Source organism: Lissotriton helveticus, chromosome 12 (genome assembly GCF_964261635.1).
Source record: "Lissotriton helveticus chromosome 12, aLisHel1.1, whole genome shotgun sequence".
NCBI classification, from domain to species: domain Eukaryota; kingdom Metazoa; phylum Chordata; class Amphibia; order Caudata; family Salamandridae; genus Lissotriton; species Lissotriton helveticus.
The window spans coordinates 8,216,476-8,243,863 of NC_136073.1; the positions used below are offsets into that span (position 1 = coordinate 8,216,476).

Consider the following 27,388-nt stretch of genomic DNA (forward strand, 5'->3'; position numbering starts at 1 on the left):
TAGTACCATTTTTATTATAGTCCAATTTTCATTTTTTTGAAGAATGCAGTTCTACCGCTTATATTTGTCCATCGGCCTCCCATTTAGTTGTTCCCCAAATCCTTTTTGTCTCGAGAAAGTGAGGTCATGTCGTCGTGGTTAGAGACGTAGAAAGTGACAACTTGAAACCTGCGTTGAATGTGTGGCTACTATGGTTTGTGTGACTGTCAAAGGCGGGCAGTTGGAACAGGAAGCTTTTTTATTTAAAAAGTTTTATATAGCGCGAACAAGATCCCGAAGGATATCAGAGCGCTTTACAAAAACGATGGAAGGAAGGACATAAGAGCAATGACGACATCGAGTAAGAATAAAAAAAAATTAAAAAACAAGGAATAAACACATAAGTGTGACAAATATGTTACACGTATTCATTTAGTACTTATATTATTCGTGGCTCTAGTGCTCTTGAGGTAACACTACTCGATTTTAATTATCATACAAACTATATTCTTTAAACACTTTTATTGAAGATTCAGATGCTGCCATTCTAGCTCTTAATTCTCTCTAACGCGAATCCTACCCTTATTAATGAATATGAAGACCAGCAGAATGAAGCAATCTGTTTTATGACACAATCCACGTACATTTCTTGTAAAACACCTATCCTGTTCAAACATCAGTGCTTTCCAAACACTTTTCATTACATTCCACAACCTTCAATACTCGCACTACCCTGATGTTGCTCCACACCTGTATTCCTTGTGCATTGACTTGCATCCCTGTGCCCGACAAACTCGCCACCTTATACACCACCCTCTTCCAAAATCGCTTGTAAAGCGCACATTCAACTGGAAGGGTATCTTGGCCATGAATAATAGATGTTTGTTGTTAACCAACAACACAATGGAACTCCTTTTTTTTGCTTTATTAAGTTAATAAAAACCATAACAATGTCGTGAAAGAAAAGAAAGTCTGTCAATTTTCAGTCATTTAAAATGTATAAAAAAAGGCGTTAATTTATTTTTATAAAAGACAATTTTGTATCATATAAAACAGACTAAAAGGGAGAGAGTTGATGTGTCAAAGTTATCAAAAATATTGTTATCACCGCACGGGGAAGTGTGGTTTGGGGTATAAGATCCTAGAGGACACATGGCCCTGTATCCCTGTGGCCCTTGGCCCTCTGATGTTTTACTCCCTCATGCAAGAACGTTCTGTGGCCAGGGGTGTCGCTGTGTACTGGGTGCGGGCAGAATTGCTGGCAGGGAACATTTTCCGCCCCTTTCTTTCATAAGTGGATTCCTTTAACATCATCTTCAGGGTGCGTGCAGTAACCTCGGTCTGTGGTACTGTCTCTCCATCGTGTCCCACAGTACTGGCGCTCTCAGGTGCGTAGCTGAGTGACTCACCTTTAGCATTTCATTTACTCATGCGTTCAGAGCAGTAGTAAGAGTGTCATTTATTAGTACCATTAGGCTGGCTTTGTGTGTGTGTGGCTGGCTCTGTGTGTGTGATTCTGTCTGTGTGTGTGATTCTGTCTGTGTGTGTGGTTCGGTGTGTGTGTGTGGTTCTGTCTGTGTGTGTGTGGGGGGTTCTGTCTGTGTGTGTGTGGGGTTCTGTCTGTGTGTGTGTGGGGGGTTCTGTCTGTGTGTGTGTGGGGGGGGTTCTGTCTGTGTGTGTGTGTGTGTGTGTGTGTGTGGTTCGGTCTGTGTGTGTGGTTCTGTCTGTGTGTGTGGTTCTGTCTGTGTGTGTGTGTGTGTGGGGGGGGGGGGGGTTCTGTCTGTGTGTGTGTGGGGTTCTGTCTGTGTGTGTGTGTGGGGTTCTGTCTGTGTGTGTGTGTGGGGTTCTGTCTGTGTGTGTGTGGGGTTCTGTCTGTGTGTGTGTGGGGTTCTGTCTGTGTGTGTGTGTGTGGTTCGGTCTGTGTGTGTGGTTCTGTCTGTGTGTGTGGTTCTGTCTGTGTGTGTGTGTGTGTGGGGGGGGTTCTGTCTGTGTGGGTGCATGTGGCTCTGTGTGTTGCTCTGTGTGGGTGCAAATGCATTAGGTCTCTTTTGCGAGAGATTGAGCTATTGGCATTGTAAAAGACAATGCCATTTATTTATCTATTTTCAAAACCAACACATAAATAAAAATGTTGTCAATGCCAATAGCTCTAACTTTTGCAAAGGCAAGACCGTTGCATTGTAAATGCTTGTTCCTCACCCCTTCAACATTTCCAGTCCTCTGATGTGCGCCCCTCTCCTGGGGCCATGAACACATTACAAAACACTCAACCGGTGGGGGAGGGCGCAGCCCCCTTATATAAGATGTAGGGCTCGAAAGGCTTCCCAGCACTCACGTGACATCATTAAACAGCTTCTGGAGGGAAACAGGAAAGGCCGGGAGAGAGGGAAGCGCGTCACTCAGGGAGATCCTGCGAGCGCCAGCTCTGCTGTCCTTTCTGCAGCCGGCAGGAGTGGGGAGCGCTGTGCGGGGCACGAGGTATGTGCGGTGCTTGGAGTAGCATTGAATCTCTTCTCATGAAGAAAATATGCAAGCACTGCAAGGCGATCTTAACTAGGGTTCAGGGGGGCAGCTCTGACAGCCCCCACCCCAGGGCTGCCAACAGGGCCATCAGCTCTGGGGGCTGCCTGTTCACTAAAAGGGGTCGGCTCGAGGGAGGGATGTGCCAACAGATGTTGGCATGTGTGAAGAGAGAGAAAGGTTTTCTTTTTAGTTTTTTTCCAGAGAGTAGCATTATGACATTTGTCAACCTGCGGTACTCAGGCTACTCTCAATAAAAGAGATCAGTGCAAGAAAATAAAATATAACTCTCGTAATAAAATTAATTAAATATACAGATGAAAGATGAAAGGTGCGATCCAAAGGATATCCAGAAATTTGGAAAAATACCTCCGGTAAATCTTCAGAATGAGCGAATTATTTCTAAAGCGAACAATTTAATAAAATATGCATAAAACAGTGGTCCACCTTTCAAATTCAAAAGAAGGCAGACCATAGTTTGGCGCCGACGGAAACGACTCAGTCTCCATCGTGTTCAAAAGAGCGCGGGCAGTCGATGAATGGGCTGTATATTGTCGGCACGCTCGATTTAGATGGGCGGACATGTAGCCATTTTTTGTAGTCCGTCATCATCAGGTAAACCCTGGCAGTAGAAACATACAAATGCCCCGGCCCCCCCACCTTGCAATGAGAGAGGATTCCCGTGGGGTGAGGGGGGTACAGGGGATTGGTTTAAAAAAAATGTGATAAAAAAACTTTTTGAAAATATTTTTGGGGGATAACTTTGCCGTACAGCCCCGTCATGTTTGACGGAGCCGTGCAACAAGCTTGCAGAGCATTGATAGGAACCGTTTTGACGACGGCTCCTGTGAATGCCACAAATGTCACTCGGCCCAAAAGACATTTCTAAATGTGGCTGACGGGACCTCCACCAAGTCGAAGGAGAAAAAAAACCACCTCAGTCTCCCTGGCGGAGGATAACCAAACCTATTTTTAAGTTGCGGCCTAAGAACGGGAAGCCATGTTAACGCTGCTCTACCTAGGACAGCGAAGAGCGTCAGCACCCACCGAGGCCTTCGAGTCTCGGTAACCACAACAATCCAGTTTAATTACACAGAAAAGAAAAAAACCGTGACAGCAACGAAGAGAGTGGAAAGGTTGCACTAAGAATCTGGCAGTGGTGTCACAAAACCCTTCAGCACCGCTGCCTGAAAACATGACACCGCCCCAACCACCACCACAAAGCTGACGTATCCCTCCGCAGAAGGTGGAACTATTATCTGTGCGTTTCCACACACTGCACCCGTGGCAGGAAAATAAAAACTTGCAGTGGTTCAAGACTCCCAACAACAACACAGCTAGTGCCTAGAGGAAGAGACAACCATTCCCAGGCCACAGCGTGTGAATCACAAACCACGAGCAGAGTGGGGTGCGGTTTGCACCCGCAAAGCGTACCGCAGTCCAGAATCACAGGCGCCCTCTGACAAAGACCCTAGCAGGCTTCCTTCACTTATTCAGAGGTCCCCCTGGCCATCACCACAGGACCAGAGAGAGTCCCCAGGGCACAGAAACCACGGCTCTTTGCACAAAATGAAGGCACCAAGACCACGGACTCATTGTCAGTGAAATTGCTCTACCTTCCTCGCAGCTCCACCATTAAGTGAGGCCTCCCCCGAGCCCCTGCACTCTCGAGTGTTCGAGGCCCTCCTCCACCCGCAGGATTCACCTGTGCCTCAACAGACCCCCTTCTTAATGGACTGGAACCTGCGAGCCCCCCCCCCAACACACCGCCTTGAGACACTTACGGGTGAGTAGTCGCGCTTAACAAACACCTGATTTGATTTTGATTGGAATCTCCAACCTGGTGATCTTTAAACCACGTCAAAAATGAGATACACAAAATAGGCACCACCACCTTCTCAAAACTAGACCAGCAAACCGGTCACTGCCCTTCGGGCACTTGCAAGGCAAAAGGTAATCCCCAACCTTACACCGAACCTCAACCAGCACTTTCCTTAACATACATTTTCAGACTCTTGCATCTCCAACAGTTTGTACCTCTTTCTCAGCAAACATCCCTGGAGCTACAACTCACCACAAAACATCGGACTCCCAGATCCTTCCATTCACTCCCCTTGTGAGCAACATCATCAGCCTAAATTCCAGCATTGGACGTCTTCTCCTACTCACTCTGCAGTCTTGCACACTACATCAACGACAGCTTACCTTACACCGCCCTCTCTCCTGCAGCCTCACTACAACTCTCCCCACCCATACCACTGTACCCTACTCTTCCTGTCTAACAACTGCATCTCCCAAACATCAAATTCTCCAACTATAACTTTATGCTACTGACCCCACTCAACTACACTCCTGTCCTACGCCACCAGTCATCCTACGCACTCGCCGCAGTTGTCGTAATTAGGAAACATGACTTTGGAGATCAGAAAAAACCCTGTCAATCCTCCGTCATACTCGACTCTAGAGCAGCTAACAGCGCACACACACCCCTCAGTACTGTCCCCCTGCATAGACTGGCCACATACCTGTTTAAACTGCTCCTCGTATGTCCAGTCCCCATGGTCTTGAGCTTGAGGAGCGAGCTGAGAGTGTCCCAGAGGAGGAAGCCCAGATGAGAGACGCTCCAGCCCGCCGGACGGCCTTGGTGCATCGCTCCTGTAAAGCTGCGGCGTCTGTTTGAGGTCAAGAACTGGTCCCTTGCTAGGCTTGCCAGTATCCATCACAAGCCCTTCATCCAGTTCATCATCGTAGTCCTCCTCCATGTCCTCCTCAAAGTCATCCTCATCCCACTTGCGCTTCCTGGTCAAAAAGAAGCAAATGTCAAGCGAGCGGGCCAAGAATAGCCAATCCAGAAGACATCAGTTCATTGACATTACTTTATCAAACCCTGAAGTCGTATCGCTGCAGCTCAGCCCTTGCCTGCACTACATGAAAAGCATTGCAATGCAATAGGTTTCGCATTTAGGAGAGTTTGAGCTACTGGCATTGTAAATGACAATAGCTTAATTTCTCACGAATGCGAAAGAGAAACAATTGGTTATTAATAGGCACAGACAATATTTCTGAGGATTGCTCACATTGTTTTAGCAGTTGGAAATCGAGCCTAAAGCAACTAACATTTAAGCCAATGTGTTTTTGCTCCACCTATTTTCACTACGATCTAAAACAGCCCTGTTAAAGGCCTTCAGAGGCCGCAACTGCAAAGCACCAAAGCCAATTGAAAAGCAGTGGATCACACATACCACAGTATACAAGATATTATAGAATACAGAAACTGCCAAGTGATGCCTTGAAAATGCTGATGAGAATATGAATGAGCGTTAGCGACAGCCTTTCATTTTGGCAACTTTAAACATTTTGTCTGAAGTTTCCTATTTGTATAACAATCTTATTTTATCCAACACATATCCATCCAGTTGAGAGCGACCCGTCATAACTGCAAATGTCCATATTCAATTACTTTTGGAAGAAGTCTACAACAGGCAGCAAGTCAACTAAGACACCTGCACCAAAGAGATCCATCTTACACAAGGTGACATTACCTTCACTGTTGGGCTGAGAAGACCCTTTTGGGCATGACACGTGTATCACATGATGATAGACAAGGGGGAGGGAGGAGTTTGGTCTAGAGGCCTTATTACGGTCAGGCACAAAGTGTTACAGAACCAAACGTTAGAATGACTTAAACAGAGTAGGATGTATGTGTATATACAGTCATAAGAAGCATGTGCACATCTGCCAGTGTGTGAACTCGCTTGCGCCCTGTCAAAAATACCTGTGGTTGTACTCAGCACCTTGACCTCGTGACTCTGAGGAGTCAAGGAGGTGGATGACATAGCGCCCCCGCAGTAATACCTGGTTCAGATTGACCCTGAAGCTCCTGACTGCGGAGGGTCTGGCTGGGAGGCATAGGAGGGATTGCATTACGGGGGCAGGGGCAATGGATGCGACTGCTGTGGGTAATTGTAGGGCCCGGACACATAAGGCTGCTGGTTACCCGCATCCAGTACCTGTGCTGCTACTGGTAACGGTGGAAACGGAAGTGAAGCACAAAGTCCAACCGGAAGCAATCCAGTATCAGCAGCAGCAACCCATGTCAGAGGGGTGTTGCAGTGACTCGTATGTGCTCCAAACTGTAGTCACATTTTCAAATCCCAAACAAATTTGGCACTTCATACACCATGAATGGGTGCTCTCTGTAAATACACAAGCGTTTTAGTTTGTGTAGTTTTATGGGAAACGTTCTTTAAGTACTTTCAGTTCAGTACCGTGGTGTAATGGCCAGAGATGCCAAATTCGAAAGGGGGAACGAATGCCTTGGAGTCAAGTCTGCGCTATATTTATTTGTACGATTTTAAGAACGTTACATAAGAAATTCTGAGTATCCTCGTAGTAGAAGACGAATCGGTATAGCCACTACTGTTACTCGTGGTGAGAATTACGTATTTGCAAACTACATACTCATTAGAGGTTACATATTTCAAAAAGAAGCGATGAAGATTACGGATAAATACAGGGTTGGATTGGTCACTGATACGCATTAGTGGGGCCGGCTGTTAGGAGTCCTAAAGGCAACAAGGCGTAAGACATGCTGTGCGCGAGAGAAAGAGACACCTTGCGTGTTCATAATTTCCAGTCCCGGTGGGCGAGCCGGAAAGGAGACAGGGAGGGGAGCAAAAAGCCTCATTGCTAATGAAAGGCGCGCATCTAACATGAAGTGTGACGCACGTCAATGAAAAGCAGAGGCGGAGTTTCCACCCCACTTCCACAAACAACCCAACGACAATAGATCTCACTGAACAAGCAGCGCATGCGCTGCAACGCTAGGCGAGACCTAAAAAGGTAACCACAAGCTGGGACATCAACCGGAGCATGAGTTTCTCCATCTTTGAGACCACGGGTGGGTATTATTCACAATTTCATAATGCGTTTTTCACAGCTTTGGCACAACCACCTCCTCTGTCTCCGAAAGCACAGTTTGGACATTACATCACGCCCAGTGTACACGATCTGTACTTTTATCTTCTCAACACACTCTGCAAGCAAGGCCTGGGCATTAGGAGTGCCATGCATTAAACAAAATATATAAAAATAAATCAGGCTCAGGTATGAACAGCTCATAAGGCACAATAAAAGCATGATCAGGCCTACACAGGCTGAACATGACCGAACTTTACCACATCCCCCAGCTTAGGAAACAAGGCCTTCGCCTCATCTCAATACGTTTATTGAGCACAGCCTGAGCCTCATCACCACCGCAAACTCAGTGTTGAATCATGATCAGCTCGATACACTCAGCGAGTGGAGTGTGGCAACGATCTCACAACCAGAGAGCGCCGTACTGGTACGATCTCAAAGAAAGCGAGCAAGGTCTCTGCATGATCCCACTCACACTCAGCAAGCCGAACATGTACATAGTCTCTCCATACTCAGGATGCATAGCTTGGATATCGATCTCAAACTTAGTAAGCAAGGCTTGAGTAAGATGCCTCTAAACATAAGCGCAGCTTGGGGAGCACAGCTTAAGTCTCATGTCCTTACAGGCAGCGAACGCAGCTTGGGTATGATGACCCATACACACTAGCACAGCTTGGGTACGATGCTCCTACACACGCGAGCGCAGCTTGGGTACGATGACCCATACACACTAGCGCAGCTTGGGTACGATGCTCCTACATGCATGAGCGCAGCTTGGGTACGATGTCACTTTACGCATGAGTACAGCTTGTGGACGATGCACCTACAAGCAGCGAGCACAGCTTGGGTACAATGCCCCTATATGCCACGAGCGCAGCTCGAGTACAATGTCCATAAATGCTGCGAGCGCACTTAAGTATAATGTCCCTACATGCCGCGAGCGCAACTCGAGTACAATGTCCCTACATGCCTCAAGTACAATGTCCCTACACGTCACTAGCACAACTTGAGCACAATATCCCTACACGTCGTGAGCACAACTCAAGTACAATGTCCCTGCACATAGCGAGGGCAACTCGAGTACAATGCCCCTACACATAGGGAGCACATTTCGAGTACAAGGTCCCTACAAGCCGCAAGCGCAGCTCGAGTACATTGTCACTACATGCCGCGAGTGCAGCTCGAGTACAATGTCCCTACATGCCGCGAGTGCAGCTCGAGTACAATGTCCCTACATGCCGCGAGTGCAGCTCGAGTACAATGTCCCTACATGCCACGAGCACATCTCGAGTACAATGTCCCTACATGCCACGAGCACATCTCGAGTACAATGTCCCTTGGGTACAAAGTCTCTACATGCAGCTAGTGCAGTTTGGGTACAATGCCCCTACATGCACAAGCACAGCTTTGGTACAACGTTGCTACACACAGCGAGCACAGCTCGACTAAAATGACTGTACTCTAAGCTAGAGTACAATGTCCCTACATGAAATCAGCACAGCTTTGATAAGGTATCCGTCCATGGAGAGAGCAAAGCTTGGATAGAACACATTCAAGGAGCACAGCTTGGGAACGGTTTGCTCATACTCAATGATCAAGGTCTCAGCAGGATCTTCTACCCCTCACTGAACACTCTAAACAAGTAACCCATCTATTGTTATGTTCCAACAACACCTTTTGTCACGTGTCACCCATCATGGATTATGTTCTGGAGTTGTTTTGTGTGGTATGTTATACAGGTGGTCTAATGTTTGACCAACAAAAATACTTCACTTTTTCGTTAAGATTACTCATTTCTACACGTTTGGCTGATATTGCATGCCCTCCACGAAGGATCCTTTTGCATGGCACAGTAAGCACCTTATCTCGCTCTATGCTGATGATGTATTGTTCTATGTTACGTCTACGAGTGAGGCTCTAAAGTAATTGCGGAGGTTAATGGACCAGTTTGCAACTTATTCAGGACTGCGCATGAACAGGTGTAAATCCCTGGCGTTCCCCCTATCAGGACTGAGAGAGAGCGAGGCTGGGGAGCTGCCTAGCCTGGGATTGAGACGGGAGACGGACCATTTCAGATACCTAGGGGTGCAGGTGACTCGTGGGGATGCCAAGTTGCTGCAACTAAATATGAATACGGTGGTTGAGTCGCTGAGGCGCTCCGTTGAATTCTGGAATACGCAGCCGCTGTCCCTAACGGGTAGAACAGCTGTGGCAAAGATGGTGATGCTGCTGAGATGCCTATATGCCTTGCAGAATGCATTGTGCCCGATTCCAGCGAAAGTGTTTCGGCAATTGAATTCTCTCCTGGTGACCCTGCTTTGGGCAGGAAAGCGTAGTACGGTTGCGCTGAGGGTACTTCAGAAGCGGTATGAGGAGGGTGGACTGGGTGTACCCAGATTCGATCTTTATTATTACGCGGCACACCTCCAGCATGCTGTGCAGTGGTTGGATGAGGGTGATCATTGGGAAAAGCGTTTACTTGCCGGGCGAGTGCAGCCAGAGGATCTCCCTAAGATTTTGATGGAGGGTGCTGGGGCAAGTGCGGAGCTGATGTATGTGGTTCGGCAAACAACCTGCTTGTGGCAAAAAGCCGTGGAACAAGTGATGGGGCGGGCTCCCTTCCATCCGGAATTGTCCATCTGGCAGTTAGTCCCTGTGCGCAGGGTGGTGGAGAACATGTCTTTCCAGGCACGGAGAGAGGGTGGCTGCATGGTACTGGCAGATTTATATATTAATGACACCTACCTTACGTTCGAACAGGCGTGTGAAGGGTTTGGCCTGGGACAGGGGCAATATCTTCAATATGCTGGCCTGATGGAAGTGGCTAAGGTGACATGGACCGTGTATCCAGATATGCCCCAGAACACGGAGACTTTGGACATATTGCTAACATTTGGAGGTGGGCGCAGATTGGTGTCTTTGTTGTACAAGGCGATGAGGGCGGACCCAGGATCTTTGGCACTTAGAGCGTGGGATGCATGGACCATGGATTTGCAGGTGGCATTGCTGGTGAGAGTTTGCATGCTAACACGTAAAGTGTCTTGCAATGCCCAGTTGAAGTTGCTGCACTATCATTTCTTGCAACTGGTGAACAGGACTCTGGCGAGGCTCCATCGTATAGATACCTCCCGTTTGCATGAATGTCATGGAGCCCATGCGCAGTTCATGCATCTGGCGTAGGAATATCCAGAAGTTCATCAGTAGTGGATTGATGTAGTGCGGCTCCCTGGAAGGGTGGGAATCGCCCTGGAAGCTATGCCGGAGCAGTGCCTTTTAGAGTTGGTACCACAACACAAGAAGAGGAAAATGGCCCGCAAGTTACTACAACTATCTCTGGTGCTGGCTTAACGGAGGGTTGCCATTTGCTGGATGGGTGACTGGGCCCCCTCTTTCATGAATTGGATGAGAGATGCGGGCGAGTGGTCAGTGCCGAGGAACTGCATATGAAGGCCTGCCACAGGGCCGAAGAGTTGGAGAAGGACATAGCAAGTTGGAGAGAGTTATGTAGATAATTGTTGAATCCAGCGGGGTTAGGCAGGTAACAGACTAGTGAGTCTGATGGTGACAATAGTATGTAAACGCTGGTGCTTGTGTCAACCCTATTTCTACATGATGCTGAATCCGCTGCTAGGCTGTGTAAAGTGTATTCAACTGTGCTAAGTGCTTGGGGCTCTTATGCGTGAAATGAGAATAAGTCGATGGATATCATCTCGATGGATTCTGTATCTGACCGCTCAAGTTGTTGTGAAAATTTTATAAATAAAGTTTCTAAAAAAAAAGGATCCTTTTGCAGAAGACTCTAAATATAGCCTCCCAGTTAAGCAAGAACGAGGCTGCTGCCATTAGTGTTCCATCGGCCTCCTCAGAGAGCAAAGGGAAATCCCTGGCACATTTTTGTTCTAGAAGGACCAAAGTCTTTTATAATCCCCTTAGTGAAGGGGGAGGGGAGTGGGAGGTCGTCAAGGAAAGAAAGTTTTACCACGAAAAAGGCAAAGGAGATATGACTTTACAAAGGGCCCAAGCCTCTCGAACTACCTATGAAATAGATAGGACCAGGGAGTTACAAACATTTGTAAGGAATGGCCTCACACACAGCCCTGGGTGTCAAGCTGACGCGGGCAGGATACAGGTGCTGATCTTGGAGCAGCAGCAGGCGGAGAGCTTTGACGAATGTGTGACTACAAGACTCCCCTAGTCGTATTCCTCCATGAGGCTCTCCTAAGCTCACACTAGGGACCTCTCAGATCTACTGAATAAGCAAACTTGTCTCCAGCAGCAAGAGAAGAGTGGGGATTAGGAGTATGCATGGTGATTTTGGATTGTAGGATTGTTTGTAGACTTGGAAAGTAGGGATATCTGTCCCGGCGAAAGGCTTAGACCCTGTTCCAGGGCCTCTGGCTGAAACATGTTGATCTAATAGATGCAGGAGCAATAGCCATTCCCATGCATCCTACATGTTTTTAACCATCTCGCTGCTTTTCCACTACTAGGATACCGTTCCCCACCTTCATGCACAAGCACTCCCTGCCAATACAGGGGCCTGTCCGCATTGGAGAGCGAGGATGGCCAATAAGCGTGACACCCAGGGTGGTGAGGGAGGCATTCCTTACAAATATTTGTAATGCCATGGTGTCTTGTCTAGGTCTTAAATATTTAGGGACTCCGGGGTCCCCAACATATGGGTAATTCCCAACACCATAACCCTTCGTCACCTTTGGTGTCTCGTTCACCCACCTTTGATCAGCACTCCGAGCTTCCCTCTACTGCTCAACTAGTGTTTTGAAGCTACGTCAAAGTTGCTTTGGTGTGCAACAAAAACAAATGAAAAAGTTGGATTTCACATTAACAACCCCCGAAACGGCGCAGACGGGTGGACTGGTTTTCAGCCCAGGAGGAGCCCCTCTTTGAGGCCAGGCGGTGCCCTGAAAAGTTTGAGAAGATAGGGGGGCAAGTGGTTACATCTACCGTTTTGAAGTATGTGTCAGCTTCTCCTTCCTACAAAAGTTTTTTCCCTATACAGGACACATTGTGCTTATGGGCGATTTCCTTGGCTTGTGCCTCCTATTGTCCGAAGGTGATGAGTTTTGCTATACTGTGTATTTCATGGCTGCCTTTCTTTTGTTCTCAGTATTGGAAATGTCAATAAAAATTGATCCAAAAAAAAGCAACCCCCGAAACTCTGACCTACATGAATATCAAAAAACACGACAAGGGCTCCCGAAATATCAAGGTGAGTGCACATTCACAACGATGGACTCCGCTGAGATGATATTTCTGAGCCAATGCAAGCCTGGTTATAACTGGTCGGTCACCATTTCAAGTGTGATGACGCAGTACAACATCAAATAAACTAAATATCTCCACTGGGCTATTGTGAGGTTTCCATGCTGCAGCGAGGGTTGAGACTGCATGGTGCGGTGCAGCTTTAGATTCTGTAGGAGGGGCAGTGGGGGCATGATTTATGCTGCAATTTAAGTTGTACCCTCATTCCGCCCCAGTTTAGGCCCTGCACTTACCGCTCGTCCTCGTCTTCTTCGGACCCCCCGTCCTGTAGGCGGTCCTCAGCATAGGAGTCCCTGTCTTGCTCGTCATCCTCAGAGTCAAGGCTCTCTTCCGACACCCCTGGGCTGGACTGCTGGCTGAGTCCTGCAGCAGCTGCCCTCATAGCAGCTAAGGCGGCCACCTGTGCACGCTGGATACGCACCGCCTCTGGCTCACACTCATCCGAGGCCCCTCTGCTTCCGAGGGAAAGGTTCAGCCCCCCAGGGTGGCCGGGCTGGGAGTAGTTCTGGTTAGCGGAGGAAGGGCTGGTGCGAGGCGCGTGTTGTTCTCTCTGTAGCTCCTGCTGTGGCGCTTGTCTAGCCTGCGGCTCCTGCTGTGGCGCTTGTCTAGCCTGCGGCTCCTGCTGTGGCGCTTGTCTAGCCTGCGGCTCCTGCTGTGGCGCTGGTCTAGCCTGCGGCTCCTGCTGTGGCGCTTGTTTAGCTTGCAGTTCTTGTGCTGGCAGGTGTCTAGACTGTGGCTCCTTCTGCGGCTGCTGCCAGGTCTGCAGTTCCTGCTGCGGCGCTTGGCGGGCCTGCAGTTCCTGCTGCGGTTGCCTTGTCTCCAGTTCCTGCTGTTGGCGCGCCTCAAGCTCCTGCTGCAGCCGGGCTCGCTGCTGTCTCTGCAGGTTTTCCATCACTGCTTGTAGTTTCATGGCTCGGGGGCGGCCAGCAGGCTGGCACTGCCGCACGGCCTGGGCCTCCTCCTCCCTTATTCTTCCAACTTTTGATGCCACCACAGGAGCAAGCGGAGGCAGGCCCAGGTGTCTCATGTGCACATGTGGCAGGAGCGGACTAACTCCAGAAAGGGGAGCAGCAAAAGAGCAGAGCAGTCTGCAGGACCAGTGGTGTCACAAGCAGGACCTGGGGTGCCACCAGCAGTGGCTCCAATCACACCCTGAAGGGGCTTCTTTCAGCTGTGGCGAGAGTCCTGCACATGGCCACCAGTGGCTCAATTAACCCCAGGTGTCCCCAGAATCCTGCTCAGTACTTCAGTAGCAGGTCACTGCACCGCTGCGGAGTGCAGCCAGAGAAGGTCCACTGAGGAGGGCACATCCAGATCTTCACACCTGTGGACAGGGAGAAACAAAGAGACATGAAAGACTGCACCCACCATAACATCGAAGACTCTCCTGCAGCACTGACAACCCACCCAAGGGGTAATCTCCCTCAAAACAGTGAACCAGCCAAGAGAACTAAGCGCCTGCTGGGCCCCAGGTGCCTCCTTACTAGCAGCACCAGGGTGCAGTCCAAACCAATCGGCAGAAGGGCCTGAAAAAAGGACTGGGGGCCATGCTTACTTCCAGGTTCCTACAACACTCACCGCAAGTTCTTCTCGTTCTACCCAAAGAATCTGTGGCATCAGTCTCCTTATATTTTTGTCACTTCAGGTCCGCTAGGTCGACCAATTTTATGATGAAGTTCTATCTTGTAAGACACCGAAGAGCCATCCCAGTGCTCCAGCACCGGGAAAGAACTGGCTGCACCTCCCATGGCTCGTGGAACTCAAACAGACAACGCTCCCCAAAGAAAAAGAGAGCGCTCCAAAGCCTTCACGCTGTACTCGCAGGCCCTTGTTAAACTGGTGTGTCTCACCGTCTCCTAATGGATTCTCTTCACCTACATTGACAAACGTTTTATTCATCATTAATCCTTCTACGTCAAGACCCTCAATGTCAAAGACTTTCGTGGGGATTTGAGCGAAGTGCGAACCCTTTAGCCACATCCTGTCCCCATTTCTTTCCTGTATCCTCAGCATAGGGGTATTTTTCCATAGCCCCATTCCATTCTTCAAGCATAAATAACTCTTCCTTACACCTTCTTCCTACCAGGCTGGCTACATGCTACTCTATTTACTGTGGTAACCGTGTCTGCGCCAAACCCCAAAAAACATTTATCCTCTCGAAATATCCACAGTTACAGCTGTATGGTCCCTAAAGTAGCAACATCATTTATTTTGTCTTACTGTTAACTCTGAAGCAGTTCAACAGAGCTCCTCAAAAGACGCCCCAACTGACATGTCTTCAATTTTATTTGCACGTTGTGAGGGGGTAGGGTACAGAACGGGTTAAAAAATGCAATCGGCAGGGGGCTTGGGGAAAGGTCCTTAAATATTAATTCTCAATTTTAGCTTCTATAGGCAAATGACAATGAGAGAAAGCAAAGTACTACAGGAAATAATGGCAGTAAACTTGCTATGTGCAGAGACCAGCTACTTCAATGTGCTTTTCCAGATCTGTGGTCAACCTTTTCAGCAATTTTTCACTGAGTTTAAACTTAAAATATACCCTTACCGGAGAGGAAATTGAGGATTTCCCGTACGTGTGTTTGGAAGTGAATAGACTTTCAGGGCTGAAGAGCTGGACCCATCTTATTTCATACAGTTCGCAGACAGGGCTGCAAACTCCATGGTAAAAACGATTGTAGTGGGAAGGTGGACCGTTCCCTTCTCAGAAGAGGGGATGCCTCATTGGAAAACCATCTTCCATCCCAACAAGCGCCTGAGTGCGGGTTCCCAGATTTCTACGAGAAGTTATATATTTTACTAGTAGGTTCTAAAATTTAGAGTGACGCAAATATACTGTATCAAAAGCAAAGCGGTGAGGACAAAGAAAAGTGTGCACTATTGTCACTGTTCGTTACTTTTCTTGAAAATTTCCAAAGAAGACACTCAACTCTCCATAGCACACCGCTCCTGGCCACAATCCTCAATATAAAATCGCAAAATGGAAAGGAACGTCTTGTAGTAATGCCAATATCAGCAATTTATTATTGTATTTCTTCAAAAAACAGTCAGCAGGCCAACTTCCAAAAGAATATTCCAATTGTTATTCCAAAATTGTTGCAGATGAATCATATTACATTTCATGAAGTCTTTTCAGCCTATGAAATGAAATACATGAATCATCTGCAACAATTTTGGAATAAAAATTGGAATATTCTTTAGGAACTTGACCTGCTGACTGTTTGTTGAAGAAATACAATAATAAATTGCTGATATTAGTATTACTATGAGACGTTCCTTTGCATTTTGTGATTTTATATTGACGCAAATATACATCTATGAGTCAGTAGGCCAAATAATCAGGGTACGCGCCCGGCACCCATGAGCCGCATCAGGCTGCAGCTTCTTTGGTCATGGGCTAGCCATAGTGTTAGGCCGTGCCCAGTGGAGCCTGGACAGCGACTATGGGTGCAGGAAAGGCCAAAGACAGCAAGATACACCCAGGGTGCAGTGGCTGAACCAGAGGATGAAGCCACCAGACGCAAGGGCGAGCCGGACCAAAGGACCTTGAACTGCACCATGAACTCTTTGGTCAAGGCTATAGCTCCAAGAGATCGCTCATGGAAGGATCAGCCTTTGCCTAGACCCATGCGCTCACCTTTGCCTAGACCCAAGTGCCCGCCTTTATCTCTCTCGATGCTACACTTTAAGAGTACAGCCTCTTCTTCGACCACCAAAAAGGTTTGGCCCAGGAAGTAACATGGATCTACCTCAGGCCCCATATGGGAAGGTCACGGTCGACACAGAGCCATAGCACTTATCTACCAGGCAGAACTCAGCATCAATGTATCATACTACAACGTCTGTAGCATCGTGGAAGGAATGTCTTTCTGCTTTGCACAAAGACTTCACACTGTCTCCTCTTCAAAGCTGATCTCTGTGCTTCAAAGAACCTCATCAAACAAGTGAATCTTTACAGGCGACACTCAGCTCACCTCAGAGATGGAAAATCCAAAAAACCTCGACTCATGTTCTCTGGACCAGTACCTCCAAGAAGTAAACCGGTCTGCCACCTGTAACTCAAAGAGATTCTCACCTGTGGTAACTGGGTAAAGCATCATCCTACTGCTACCTGGCCTCAGGAAATTCGGGACATCTAAAATTACTGCCATGGGGGTGAGGAACCTCAGAAGGACCATGAACGCCAGCACGCCCACAGCACCTCGGTTAAAGCAAGTGATCGAAAGTACCATCCACACCATGGAAGCCTGGTGACGCATCTTCAGTAATCTAGGATTCCCTCACAGGGTTCCGGCCACTAACGCCCTAGTCTTGTCACATCTACCAGGCTGCACCAGGGGGACCCCTCTCTTACTGCACATACTCCAGAATGTAGGTGCCAAGCTACACCTACACTTATATGGCTTCATATATCCAGCTCTGAAAGCTCTACATTGGTTACTGAAGGCCAAACATACCTCACCAAAGGCTCTCTGCATTTCCCACCTGACTTTCCGCGGCGAACCCCCTCCAAAGTAAAACCAGGACACTGCTACCACTGCGTGCCAGACTAGATTCGCTCTGGACCATCCCTTCCTACAGAAATCTGGCACCAGCAGCACTTGCTTCTCGGTCCAGATGACCCGTCTCTAAAAGTCACTCCAAGCAACAATGAAGAAGATCCACAGGCAGCTTCAGTTCTGGAGAGCAGTAAAGACCAGGCCTATGCAGAGGAAGAGAGATTGGTGTGCTGCAGATAACATATCATCTTACATTACTTCTTCAGGCCAATCTGAAAGGTTCAAGCGCTGCTCGTAACCTCATGTCCCACACTCAACTCACACTTCCGTTCAGCTCACAGTACAAACAAGAATGCTACCAGCCATCCTTGACAAGAGGATGCCCTGGAATGGACCACCCTGAAGCAGCTTGGGTTTTCAACAGGCTTTTGAAGAGCTGTATAAAAACTACCAAATTGAAAAAAAAAGTTTGGTGACAAAGATACATCATAGCAGCAACGCTACTAGAATCCGGGTGACGGCAGCAGAACACAGGAGAAAAACAGCCAGAAGCCAGGTGAAACAACACTCTTCAAGCCAGGAGAGATTCTCGGATATAAAAAACGTTGCCAGAACCAAGTACATTCAAAGGATTAGGAGTGGGGTGCATTTGTAAAACATAACGTGCGTATGTAAAACCTGCTCAACCACATAACCGCTAATCCAGTTATTCCATTCTGTTTTGCTTCTGTTAAAGGTGTGTCAGGGGTGGTAGAGAAGGGGTGAAATGGGCGGGCAGCTAATACACCTGCAATATGCAACTTGGTTAAAAAGAAGTAATTTGCAAGGGGTTAGTTACACTGAAGGTTTTTGTAGGGTTTAGGGAAGATGCAAACAGAGGCGGCCCCCTTCAACATATTGTATTGACAGCCTCGTTCTTTGCCACCAACCCAGCCCCCTCTTCCCCAACCACCAAGTGCTGTCGACTGAGAAGCCAGGACAGGCTGAGCTGAAGGTGTCACTCATGACATGGTGACATTTGGAAGTCATGCAAGCCCATCCTACACCCAGTGAGAATCGACAACTACCTTCACTCCAGGGTCCAGTTCACACCACAAAGCAATCAAATGGCGAAAGGTCGGTTGCGTCCTGCGCTCCAAGCCAGAGGATGGGATGGCCCTTGGGTTCAGTGCAGAGACTCCGGACAGCTCACACGGAGGAGTCTCATCTAGTGCTGCCTCAGGATGCAGCGTGACTTGTATGTAGACTACTCTTAGAAAAGGTCCCAGCACCCTCAGAGTTTCCTAGGATCCAGTCCATTGCTAAATTACACATACAGCCTGGAGTGAAGATTCTCCAGCCATTTCACTCACAAGCAGATCCTGGCCCGGTGCCCTAGCTGTTACGATGCTTAAACTGCGCTACAGCCTCCGACTCTGGGTTTCCCGGTGCTTTTAGTAACAGGTAGGGTACCGCCAGGACAAGCGAGTTCAGAACATCCAAGTCTTTAGTTGTCAGCGAAGTTCAGGATCTCAGGTATTCCAGAGCTTGGGGCCAAGGGATGACCACCCATGTGAATCAGTTTGATCCTAGGATCAATGTTTAGGGAGCATTGCTGGAGTGCAGAGAGCAAACAGGCTGATACAACGATCAGGCCAGTAATATGGAGAGGGGCATCCCCTGCCCTTGCTTTGTAGACGTTGAACAAGTCCTTAAATGTGATGGGTTTCTCCAACGCGAGCCAGTGAAGCTCATGGAGGAAAGACGTGCTCGATGCATGTTTAGGCAGCCTGTAAATCAGCCTGGCAGTCACGTTCTGCATACGTCTCATGGAGGCCTCGTCAACCCCCAAATAAAGAACGTTGCGTATTCCAATCTGGACAAAGTAAGTGCCTGGATGACAGTTCTTTGGGCAGAAACGGAGAGTATCCCTATAAATGTCAGTGGCCGTATCAAGGCCGCAACCCAGGTTGCACATATACCGTTGCTACCTGAGGCTTCATGGAAAGTTTAGTGTCCACTAAAAAGCCAAAATTATTGACTGTGATGGCCAGGACAGAGATATCGCCCATAGTGTACGGCCAGTGCTGTGGTCCCCACAGGGACGCGTTCTTTCCAAGTTCCAGCAACCTCAGTCTCCTCTCCTTTAAGTTTCAACAAGTTGCTGTTCATCCATGAGGTTACTTGAGCCAGGCAGGCATTCAAGGACACAGAATAGTGATCCGGAGCAGATGATAGAGAGAAGATGATTTGAGTATCATACGCAAAGTAGAATAAAGTAAGACCGCAGCGTTCAACCAGGTCCGTCAGGGTGGGAAAATAGATGTTAAAAAGTGGAACAGGCGCCAGCCGTGGCACACTCCAGGCCCTAGGATGCAGCCCCGACTATGAAGAACCGGAAAAAAGGTTTCCTAGCCAAAGACTAGCCTTAAGATACAGACCAGAAAGTGCCCTTTCTTCTCCCAGGAACATTCCCAGGGCGTACCCTAGGACCCAATACAACCCTTGCACAGATCGCATACAGAAAAGGTTCACTGGGAAAATTAATAACTGGTTCCTACCCTTGTCTCACAAGCCAGGCTCGAAAGTGCGGACAGCAATCCAAAGCGTAACCACAAAGATGTGCTCTCGAGACTGTGCTACCCATTACACTGTAGACTGCTGGCACCGCCACCGCGCAGGCTCGCTGTGGCGGCTTGAGATCTGCATCTTGGTTGCCCAGACTTGTTCTTAGGTTCCATTACTTTCTTTCGCAGGATTTCTTTAAATCTAGATGTCTGAGCATCCTCCCAATGCACAATTAAATGATGATTCAGCAGACCACAGCATTCATACAGCAAGCGCTTGCAAGCCAGGAAGCAGCGCGGGCCCAGCCTCAGTAGAATGGCTGAAACATCACATTATGGGACCGAGCTGCAATATGAACTTCAAAAGCCATTTGATATCTCCTCCATGGGGGAGAGCACTATTGATGGTCGAGAACGCAAACAGGGAATTTACCGGGTTCCGTTTAGCCATTTGATAGGTAAGTTATTAGGCTGCCTTCCAAGAGGCACAGCTAAAAAGAACAGGTGTCCCTGGGAGGAAGCTGGCCAAAGGTTAGCTCAAAAGTGAGTCTCTAGATGGTCTACCTTGAAAGAACAGATGTATCATGGATCCAAAAACAATTTTCCTAACCGAACAGGAAAATTCAACAAAATAAAATCTGAAGACATTCATCACTGGATACTTCAACATGTTATTATTTAGTTTGCTTCTTTTCAACCAATCCCTAAACAAATCTTATCAAGGGCCCTCCTCTGTACCTGGCCAGTTCACACCAGCTGCAGGGGGAAGAACCTGATCTGCGACAATTTGAGCTAAACACTGGACGGAATGCAGTCCTGACCAGACTTACAGGATGTACCTTACCTGGTGCTGGTGGGAGAAGGGGGGGTTGGGGTGTCGCGCCGAAGCCAGGTACCATGGCGGTAATTCAAGACAATACATTGACCTGGGACCTACTAACTAAATGACACACAAATAGGGGCGACCAGAATAAAGAAAGAAAAAACAGGTCCACACCCTCAAAGCGCTCAAGACACCCCATGCAGCAGGCGTGGCCCACCTCTACCTGCCCACAGACCAGACACCTCCCACACACACCGGCATGCCAAGACACGCAAGCACAGGAATCCAAATACAAGACCTTGACACTGGTGGTCCCTGATTCCTATTCATAGGCGGGGGGACACTTTTGTTTCCGCCGGTTGGTCCTCCAAGTCCGCCAACTGGTTCCAGTTTCCTTGGCCACAAAAACTTAATTAAAAAAGTGAGTCTGTCTTTTGTTTTTATTTTACTTGGGGGAGGCGAATTCTGTAAAGAGTTTCTAACCACCATGCAGGGTCCTTGGAACACTTTTAGACAGTGTGCATTTAGGAGTGGGTGGAGAGAGGCAATATATCTTGCAAGGACCAGGTTTTGGGGGTGAACAGTGCCAGGAGAACGAGATCGAAGAGCAAAACTCAGGCAAAGGGGCGTGTCTTCGAGGACCTTCTATATTTGAGTTTGTAGTTGATGGAAACTTCCTAGGGGAACCATGGATAGCTCAACCTCCATATCTCTTGAAGCTGAACGGTAGAGTCATCAATAGGCTGTGGTAGGTACACCAGAGGACAGGTAGGCCCCATAGGAGAGGAGCACCTAGAAGCAAGAACAAGAGCACCTACAAGCCAGGTGAACAGACACTGCATAGCAGGAAAGCTCCAAAATCTGTTGTTTCAGTCGTGAATAAAGCAACCAAGGTATCTCTCGCACCCGTAGGACAAAGTAATCGTCATGCCATGGCTGACAAACAGAGAGCTCTGATCGACCACATGGCAGAGCCGTGGACACAGTACCCACTGTACCGTTTGCACCTGAAAGGAAGGATCTTCAACGAGTGACTCTAACCCAGCCCTAGCAGTCAACCACTGACGAGCAAAGAAGGCGAGTGACTCTACCCCAGCCCGAGCAGTCATTCACAAACGAGCTAAGGCGAGTGACTAACCCAGCCCTAGCAGTCAACCACAAACATGCTAAGAAGGCGAATGACTCTACCCCAGACCTAGCAGTCATTCACAAACGAGCTAAGGCGAGTGACTAACCCAGCCCTAGCAGTCATTCACAAACGAGCTAAGGCAAGTGACTCTACCCCAGCCCTAGCAGTCATTCACAAACAAGCTAAGAAGGCGAGTGACTCTACCCCAGCCCTAGCAGTCTTTCACAAACAAGCTAAGAAGGCGAGTGACTCTACCCCAGCCCGAGCAGTCATTCACAAACAAGCTAAGAAGGCGAGTGACTCTACCTCAGCCCGAGCAGTCATTCACAAACGAGCTAAGGTGAGTGACTCTAACCCAGCCCTAGCAGTCATTCACAAACGAGCTAAGAAGGCGAGTGACTCTACCTCAGCCCCAGCAGTCATTCACAAACGAGCTAAGAAGGCAAGTGACTCTACCCCAGCCCTAGCAGTCCTTCTTAATCGAGCTAAGAAGGCGAGTGACTCTAGCCCAGCCCTAGCAGTCAACCTCAGACGAGCTAAGAAGGCGTAGACAGGAGGCTGTTTGTACGGCTACTCCCAGAGAGTTTTCTTTAATGTTATTATAGAAGGGCATTCAACATTGCAGTCATTCACAGACGAGCTAAGAAGACGAGTGCCTCTACCCCAGCCCTAGCAGTCAACCACTAACTAGCAAAGAAGGCGAGTGACTCTACCCCAGCCCTAGCAGTCAACCACTGACGAGCAAAGAAGGCGAGTGACTCTACCCCAGCCCCAGCAGTCAACCACTAACGAGCAAAGAAGGCGAGTGACTCTACCCCAGCCCCAGCAGTCAACCACTGACGAGCAAAGAAGGCGAGTGACTCTACCCCAGCCCTAGCAGTCAACCACTGACGAGCAATGAAGGCGAGTGACTCTACCCCAGCCCGAGCAGTCAACCACTGACGAGCAAACAAGGCGAGTGACTCTACCCCAGCCCTAGCAGTCAACCACTGACGAGCAAAGAAGGCGAGTGACTCTACCCCAGCCCTAGCAGTCATTCACAGACGAGCAAAGAAGGCGAGTGACTCTACCCCAGCCCTAGCAGTCATTCACAGACGAGCAAAGAAGGCGAGTGACTCTACCCCAGCCCTAGCAGTCAACCACTGACGAGCAAAGAAGGCGAGTGACTCTACCCCAGCCCTAGCAGTCATTCACAGACGAGCAAAGAAGGCGAGTGACTCTACCCCAGCCCGAGCAGTCAACCACTGACGAGAAAAGAAGGCGAGTGACTCTACCCCAGCCCTAGCAGTCAACCACTGACGAGCAAAGAAGGCGAGTGACTCTACCCCAGCCCTAGCAGTCATTCACAGACGAGCAAAGAAGGCGAGTGACTCTACCCCAGACCTAGCAGTCAACCACTGACGAGCAAAGAAGGCGAGTGACTCTAACCCAGCCCTAGCAGTCATTCACAGACGAGCAAAGAAGGCTAGTGACTAACCCAGCCCTAGCAGTCAACCACTGACGAGCAAAGAAGGCGAGTGACTGTAGCCCAGCCCCAGCAGTCAACCACTGACGAGCAAAGAAGGCGAGTGACTCTACCCCAGCCGTCAACCACTGACGAGCAAAGAAGGCGAGTGACTCTACCCCAGCCCTAGCAGTCATTCACAGACGAGCAAAGAAGGCGAGTGACTCTAACCCAGCCCTAGCAGTCATTCACAAACGAGCTAAGGCGAGTGACTCTAACCCAGCCCTAGCAGTCATTCACAAACGAGCCAAGAAGGCGAGTGACTCTACCCCAGCCCTAGCAGTCAACCACTGACGAGCAAAGAAGGCGAGTGACTCTACCCCGGCCCTAGCAGTCAACCACTGACGAGCAAAGAAGGCGAGTGACTCTACCCCAGCCCTAGCAGTCATTCACAGACGAGCAAAGAAGGCGAGTGACTCTACCCCAGCCCTAGCAGTCATTCACAAACGAGCTAAGAAGGCGAGTGACTCTACCCCAGCCCTAGCAGTCAACCACTGACGAGCAAAGAAGGCGAGTGACTCTACCCCAGCAGTCAACCACTGACGAGCAAAGAAGGCGAGTGTCTCTACCCCAGCAGTCAACCACTGACGAGCTAAGAAGGCGAGTGACTCTACCCCAGCCCTAGCAGTCATTCTTAAATCGAGCTATGAAGGCGAGTGACTCTACCCTAGCCCGAGCAGTCAACCACAAACAAGCTAAGAAGGCGAGTGACTCTACCCCAGACCTAGCAGTCATTCACAAACGAGCTAAGGCGAGTGACTAACCCAGCCCTAGCAGTCATTCACAAACGAGCTAAGGCGAGTGACTCTACCCCAGCCCTAGCAGTCATTCACAAACAAGCTAAGAAGGCGAGTGACTCTACCTCAGCCCGAGCAGTCATTCACAAACGAGCTAAGGCGAGTGACTCTAACCCAGCCCTAGCAGTCATTCACAAACTAGCTAAGAAGGCGAGTGACTCTACCCCAGCCCTAGCAGTCATTCACAAACAAGCTAAGAAGGCGAGTGATTCTACCCCAGCCCGAGCAGTCATTCACAAACAAGCTAAGAAGGCGAGTGACTCTACCTCAGCCCGAGCAGTCATTCACAAACGAGCTAAGGCGAGTGACTCTAACCCAGCCCTAGCAGTCATTCACAAACGAGCTAAGAAGGCGAGTGACTCTACCCCAGCCCTAGCAGTCATTCACAAACGAGCTAAGAAGGCGAGTGACTCTACCCCAGCCCTAGCAGTCATTCTTAATCGAGCTAAGAAGGCGAGTGACTCTACCGCAACCCTAGAAGTCATTCAAAGACCAGCTAAGAAGGCGAGTGACTCTAGCCCAGCCCTAGCAGTCAACCTCAGACGAGCTAAGAAGGCGTAGACAGGAGGCTGTTTGTACGGCTACTCCCAGAGAGTTTTCTTTAATGTTATTATAAAAGGGCATTCAACATTGCAGTCATTCACAGACGAGCTAAGAAGACGAGTGCCTCTACCCCAGCCCTAGCAGTCAACCACTAACTAGCAAAGAAGGCGAGTGACTCTACCCCAGCCCTAGCAGTCAACCACTGACGAGCAAAGAAGGCGAGTGACTCAACCCCAGCCCGAGCAGTCAACCACTGACGAGCAAAGAAGGCGAGTGACTCTACCCCAGCCCTAGCAGTCAACCACTGACGAGAAAAGAAGGCGAGTGACTCTACCCCAGCCCTAGCAGTCATTCACAGACGAGCAAAGAAGGTTAGTGACTAACCCAGCCCTAGCAGTCAACCACTGACGAGCAAAGAAGGCGAGTGACTCTAGCCCAGCCCTAGTAGTCAACCACTGACGAGCAAAGAAGGCGAGTAACTCTACCCCAGCCGTCAACCACTGACGAGCAAAGGCGGCGAGTGACTCTACCCCAGCCCTAGCAGTCATTCACAGACGAGCAAAGAAGGCGAGTGACTCTAACCCAGCCCTAGCAGTCATTCACAAACGAGCTAAGGCGAGTGACTCTACCTCAGCCCGAGCAGTCATTCACAAACGAGCTAAGGCGAGTGACTCTAACCCAGCCCTAGCAGTCATTCACAAACTAGCTAAGAAGGCGAGTGACTCTACCCCAGCCCTAGCAGTCATTCACAAACAAGCTAAGAAGGCGAGTGATTCTACCCCAGCCCGAGCAGTCATTCACAAACAAGCTAAGAAGGCGAGTGACTCTACCTCAGCCCGAGCAGTCATTCACAAACGAGCTAAGGCGAGTGACTCTAACCCAGCCCTAGCAGTCATTCACAAACGAGCTAAGAAGGCGAGTGACTCTACCCCAGCCCTAGCAGTCATTCACAAACGAGCTAAGAAGGCGAGTGACTCTACCCCAGCCCTAGCAGTCATTCTTAATCGAGCTAAGAAGGCGAGTGACTCTACCGCAACCCTAGAAGTCATTCAAAGACCAGCTAAGAAGGCGAGTGACTCTAGCCCAGCCCTAGCAGTCAACCTCAGACGAGCTAAGAAGGCGTAGACAGGAGGCTGTTTGTACGGCTACTCCCAGAGAGTTTTCTTTAATGTTATTATAAAAGGGCATTCAACATTGCAGTCATTCACAGACGAGCTAAGAAGACGAGTGCCTCTACCCCAGCCCTAGCAGTCAACCACTAACTAGCAAAGAAGGCGAGTGACTCTACCCCAGCCCTAGCAGTCAACCACTGACGAGCAAAGAAGGCGAGTGACTCAACCCCAGCCCGAGCAGTCAACCACTGACGAGCAAAGAAGGCGAGTGACTCTACCCCAGCCCTAGCAGTCAACCACTGACGAGAAAAGAAGGCGAGTGACTCTACCCCAGCCCTAGCAGTCATTCACAGACGAGCAAAGAAGGTTAGTGACTAACCCAGCCCTAGCAGTCAACCACTGACGAGCAAAGAAGGCGAGTGACTCTAGCCCAGCCCTAGTAGTCAACCACTGACGAGCAAAGAAGGCGAGTAACTCTACCCCAGCCGTCAACCACTGACGAGCAAAGGCGGCGAGTGACTCTACCCCAGCCCTAGCAGTCATTCACAGACGAGCAAAGAAGGCGAGTGACTCTAACCCAGCCCTAGCAGTCATTCACAAACGAGCTAAGGCGAGTGACTCTAACCCAGCCCTAGCAGTCATTCACAAACGAGCTAAGAAGGCGAGTGACTCTACCCCAGCCCTAGCAGTCAACCACTGACGAGTAAAGAAGGCGAGTGACTCTACCCCAGCAGTCAACCACTGACGAGCAAAGAAGGCGAGTGTCTCTACCCCAGCAGTCAACCCCTGACGAGCTAAGAAGGCGAGTGACTCTACCCCAGCCCTAGCAGTCAACCACTGACGAGCAAAGAAGGCGAGTGACTCTAACCCAGCCCTAGCAGTCAACCACTGACGAGCAAAGAAGGAGAGTGACTCTACCCCAGCCCTAGCAGTCAATCACTGACGAGCAAAGAAGGCGAGTGACTCTAGCCCAGCCCTAGCAGTCAACCACTGATGAGCAAAGAAGGAGAGTGACTCTACCCCAGCCGTCAACCACTGACGAGCAAACAAGGCGAGTGACTCTACCCCACCCCTAGCAGTCAACCACTGACGAGCAAAGAAGGCGAGTGACTCTACCCCAGCCCTAGCAGTCAACCACTGACGAGCAAAGAAGGCGAGTGACTCTACCCCAGCCCGAGCAGTCATTCACAAACGAGCTAAGAAGGCGAGTGACTCTACCCCAGCCCTAGCAGTCAACCACTGACGAGCTAAGAAGGCGAGTGACTCTACCCCAGACCTAGCAGTCATTCACAAACGAGCTAAGGCGAGTGACTAACCCAGCCCTAGCAGTCATTCACAAACGAGCTAAGGCGAGTGACTCTACCCCAGCCCGAGCAGTCATTCACAAACGAGCTAAGAAGGCGAGTGACTCTACCCCAGCCCTAGCAGTCAACCACTGACGAGCAAAGAAGGCGAGTGACTCTACCCCAGCAGTCAACCATTGACGAGCAAAGAAGGCGAGTGACTCTACGCCAGCCCTAGCAGTCAGCCACTGATGAGCTAAGAAGGCGAGTGACTCTACCCCAGCCCTAGCAGTCATTCTTAAATCGAGCAAAGAAGGCGAGTGACTCTACCCCAGCCCGAGCAGTCAACCACTGACGAGCAAAGAAGGCGAGTGACTCTACCCCAGCCCTAGGAGTCATTCTTAAATCGAGCAAAGAAGGCGAGTGACTCTACCCCAGCCCTAGGAGTCATTC

The 27,388-nt window shown here is 49.3% G+C and overlaps 1 protein-coding gene across 3 annotated transcripts in view; it reads right to left on the reverse strand.

The window, feature by feature from the left end:
• Positions 1 to 27,388, reverse strand: part of ARID3A (AT-rich interaction domain 3A) — a 246,489-nt gene that overhangs the window by 138,816 nt on the left and 80,285 nt on the right. For all 3 annotated transcript variants that reach the window (XM_078670155.1, XM_078670157.1, XM_078670158.1), the window contains 2 exons: positions 12,933 to 14,023; positions 5,025 to 5,298 (listed from right to left, as the gene is read on the reverse strand). In XM_078670155.1, coding sequence (XP_078526281.1) covers positions 5,025 to 5,298; positions 12,933 to 13,726 — 1,068 coding nt within the window. In that variant the 5' untranslated portion in view covers positions 13,727 to 14,023. The remainder of the gene's footprint in view (positions 1 to 5,024; positions 5,299 to 12,932; positions 14,024 to 27,388) is intronic.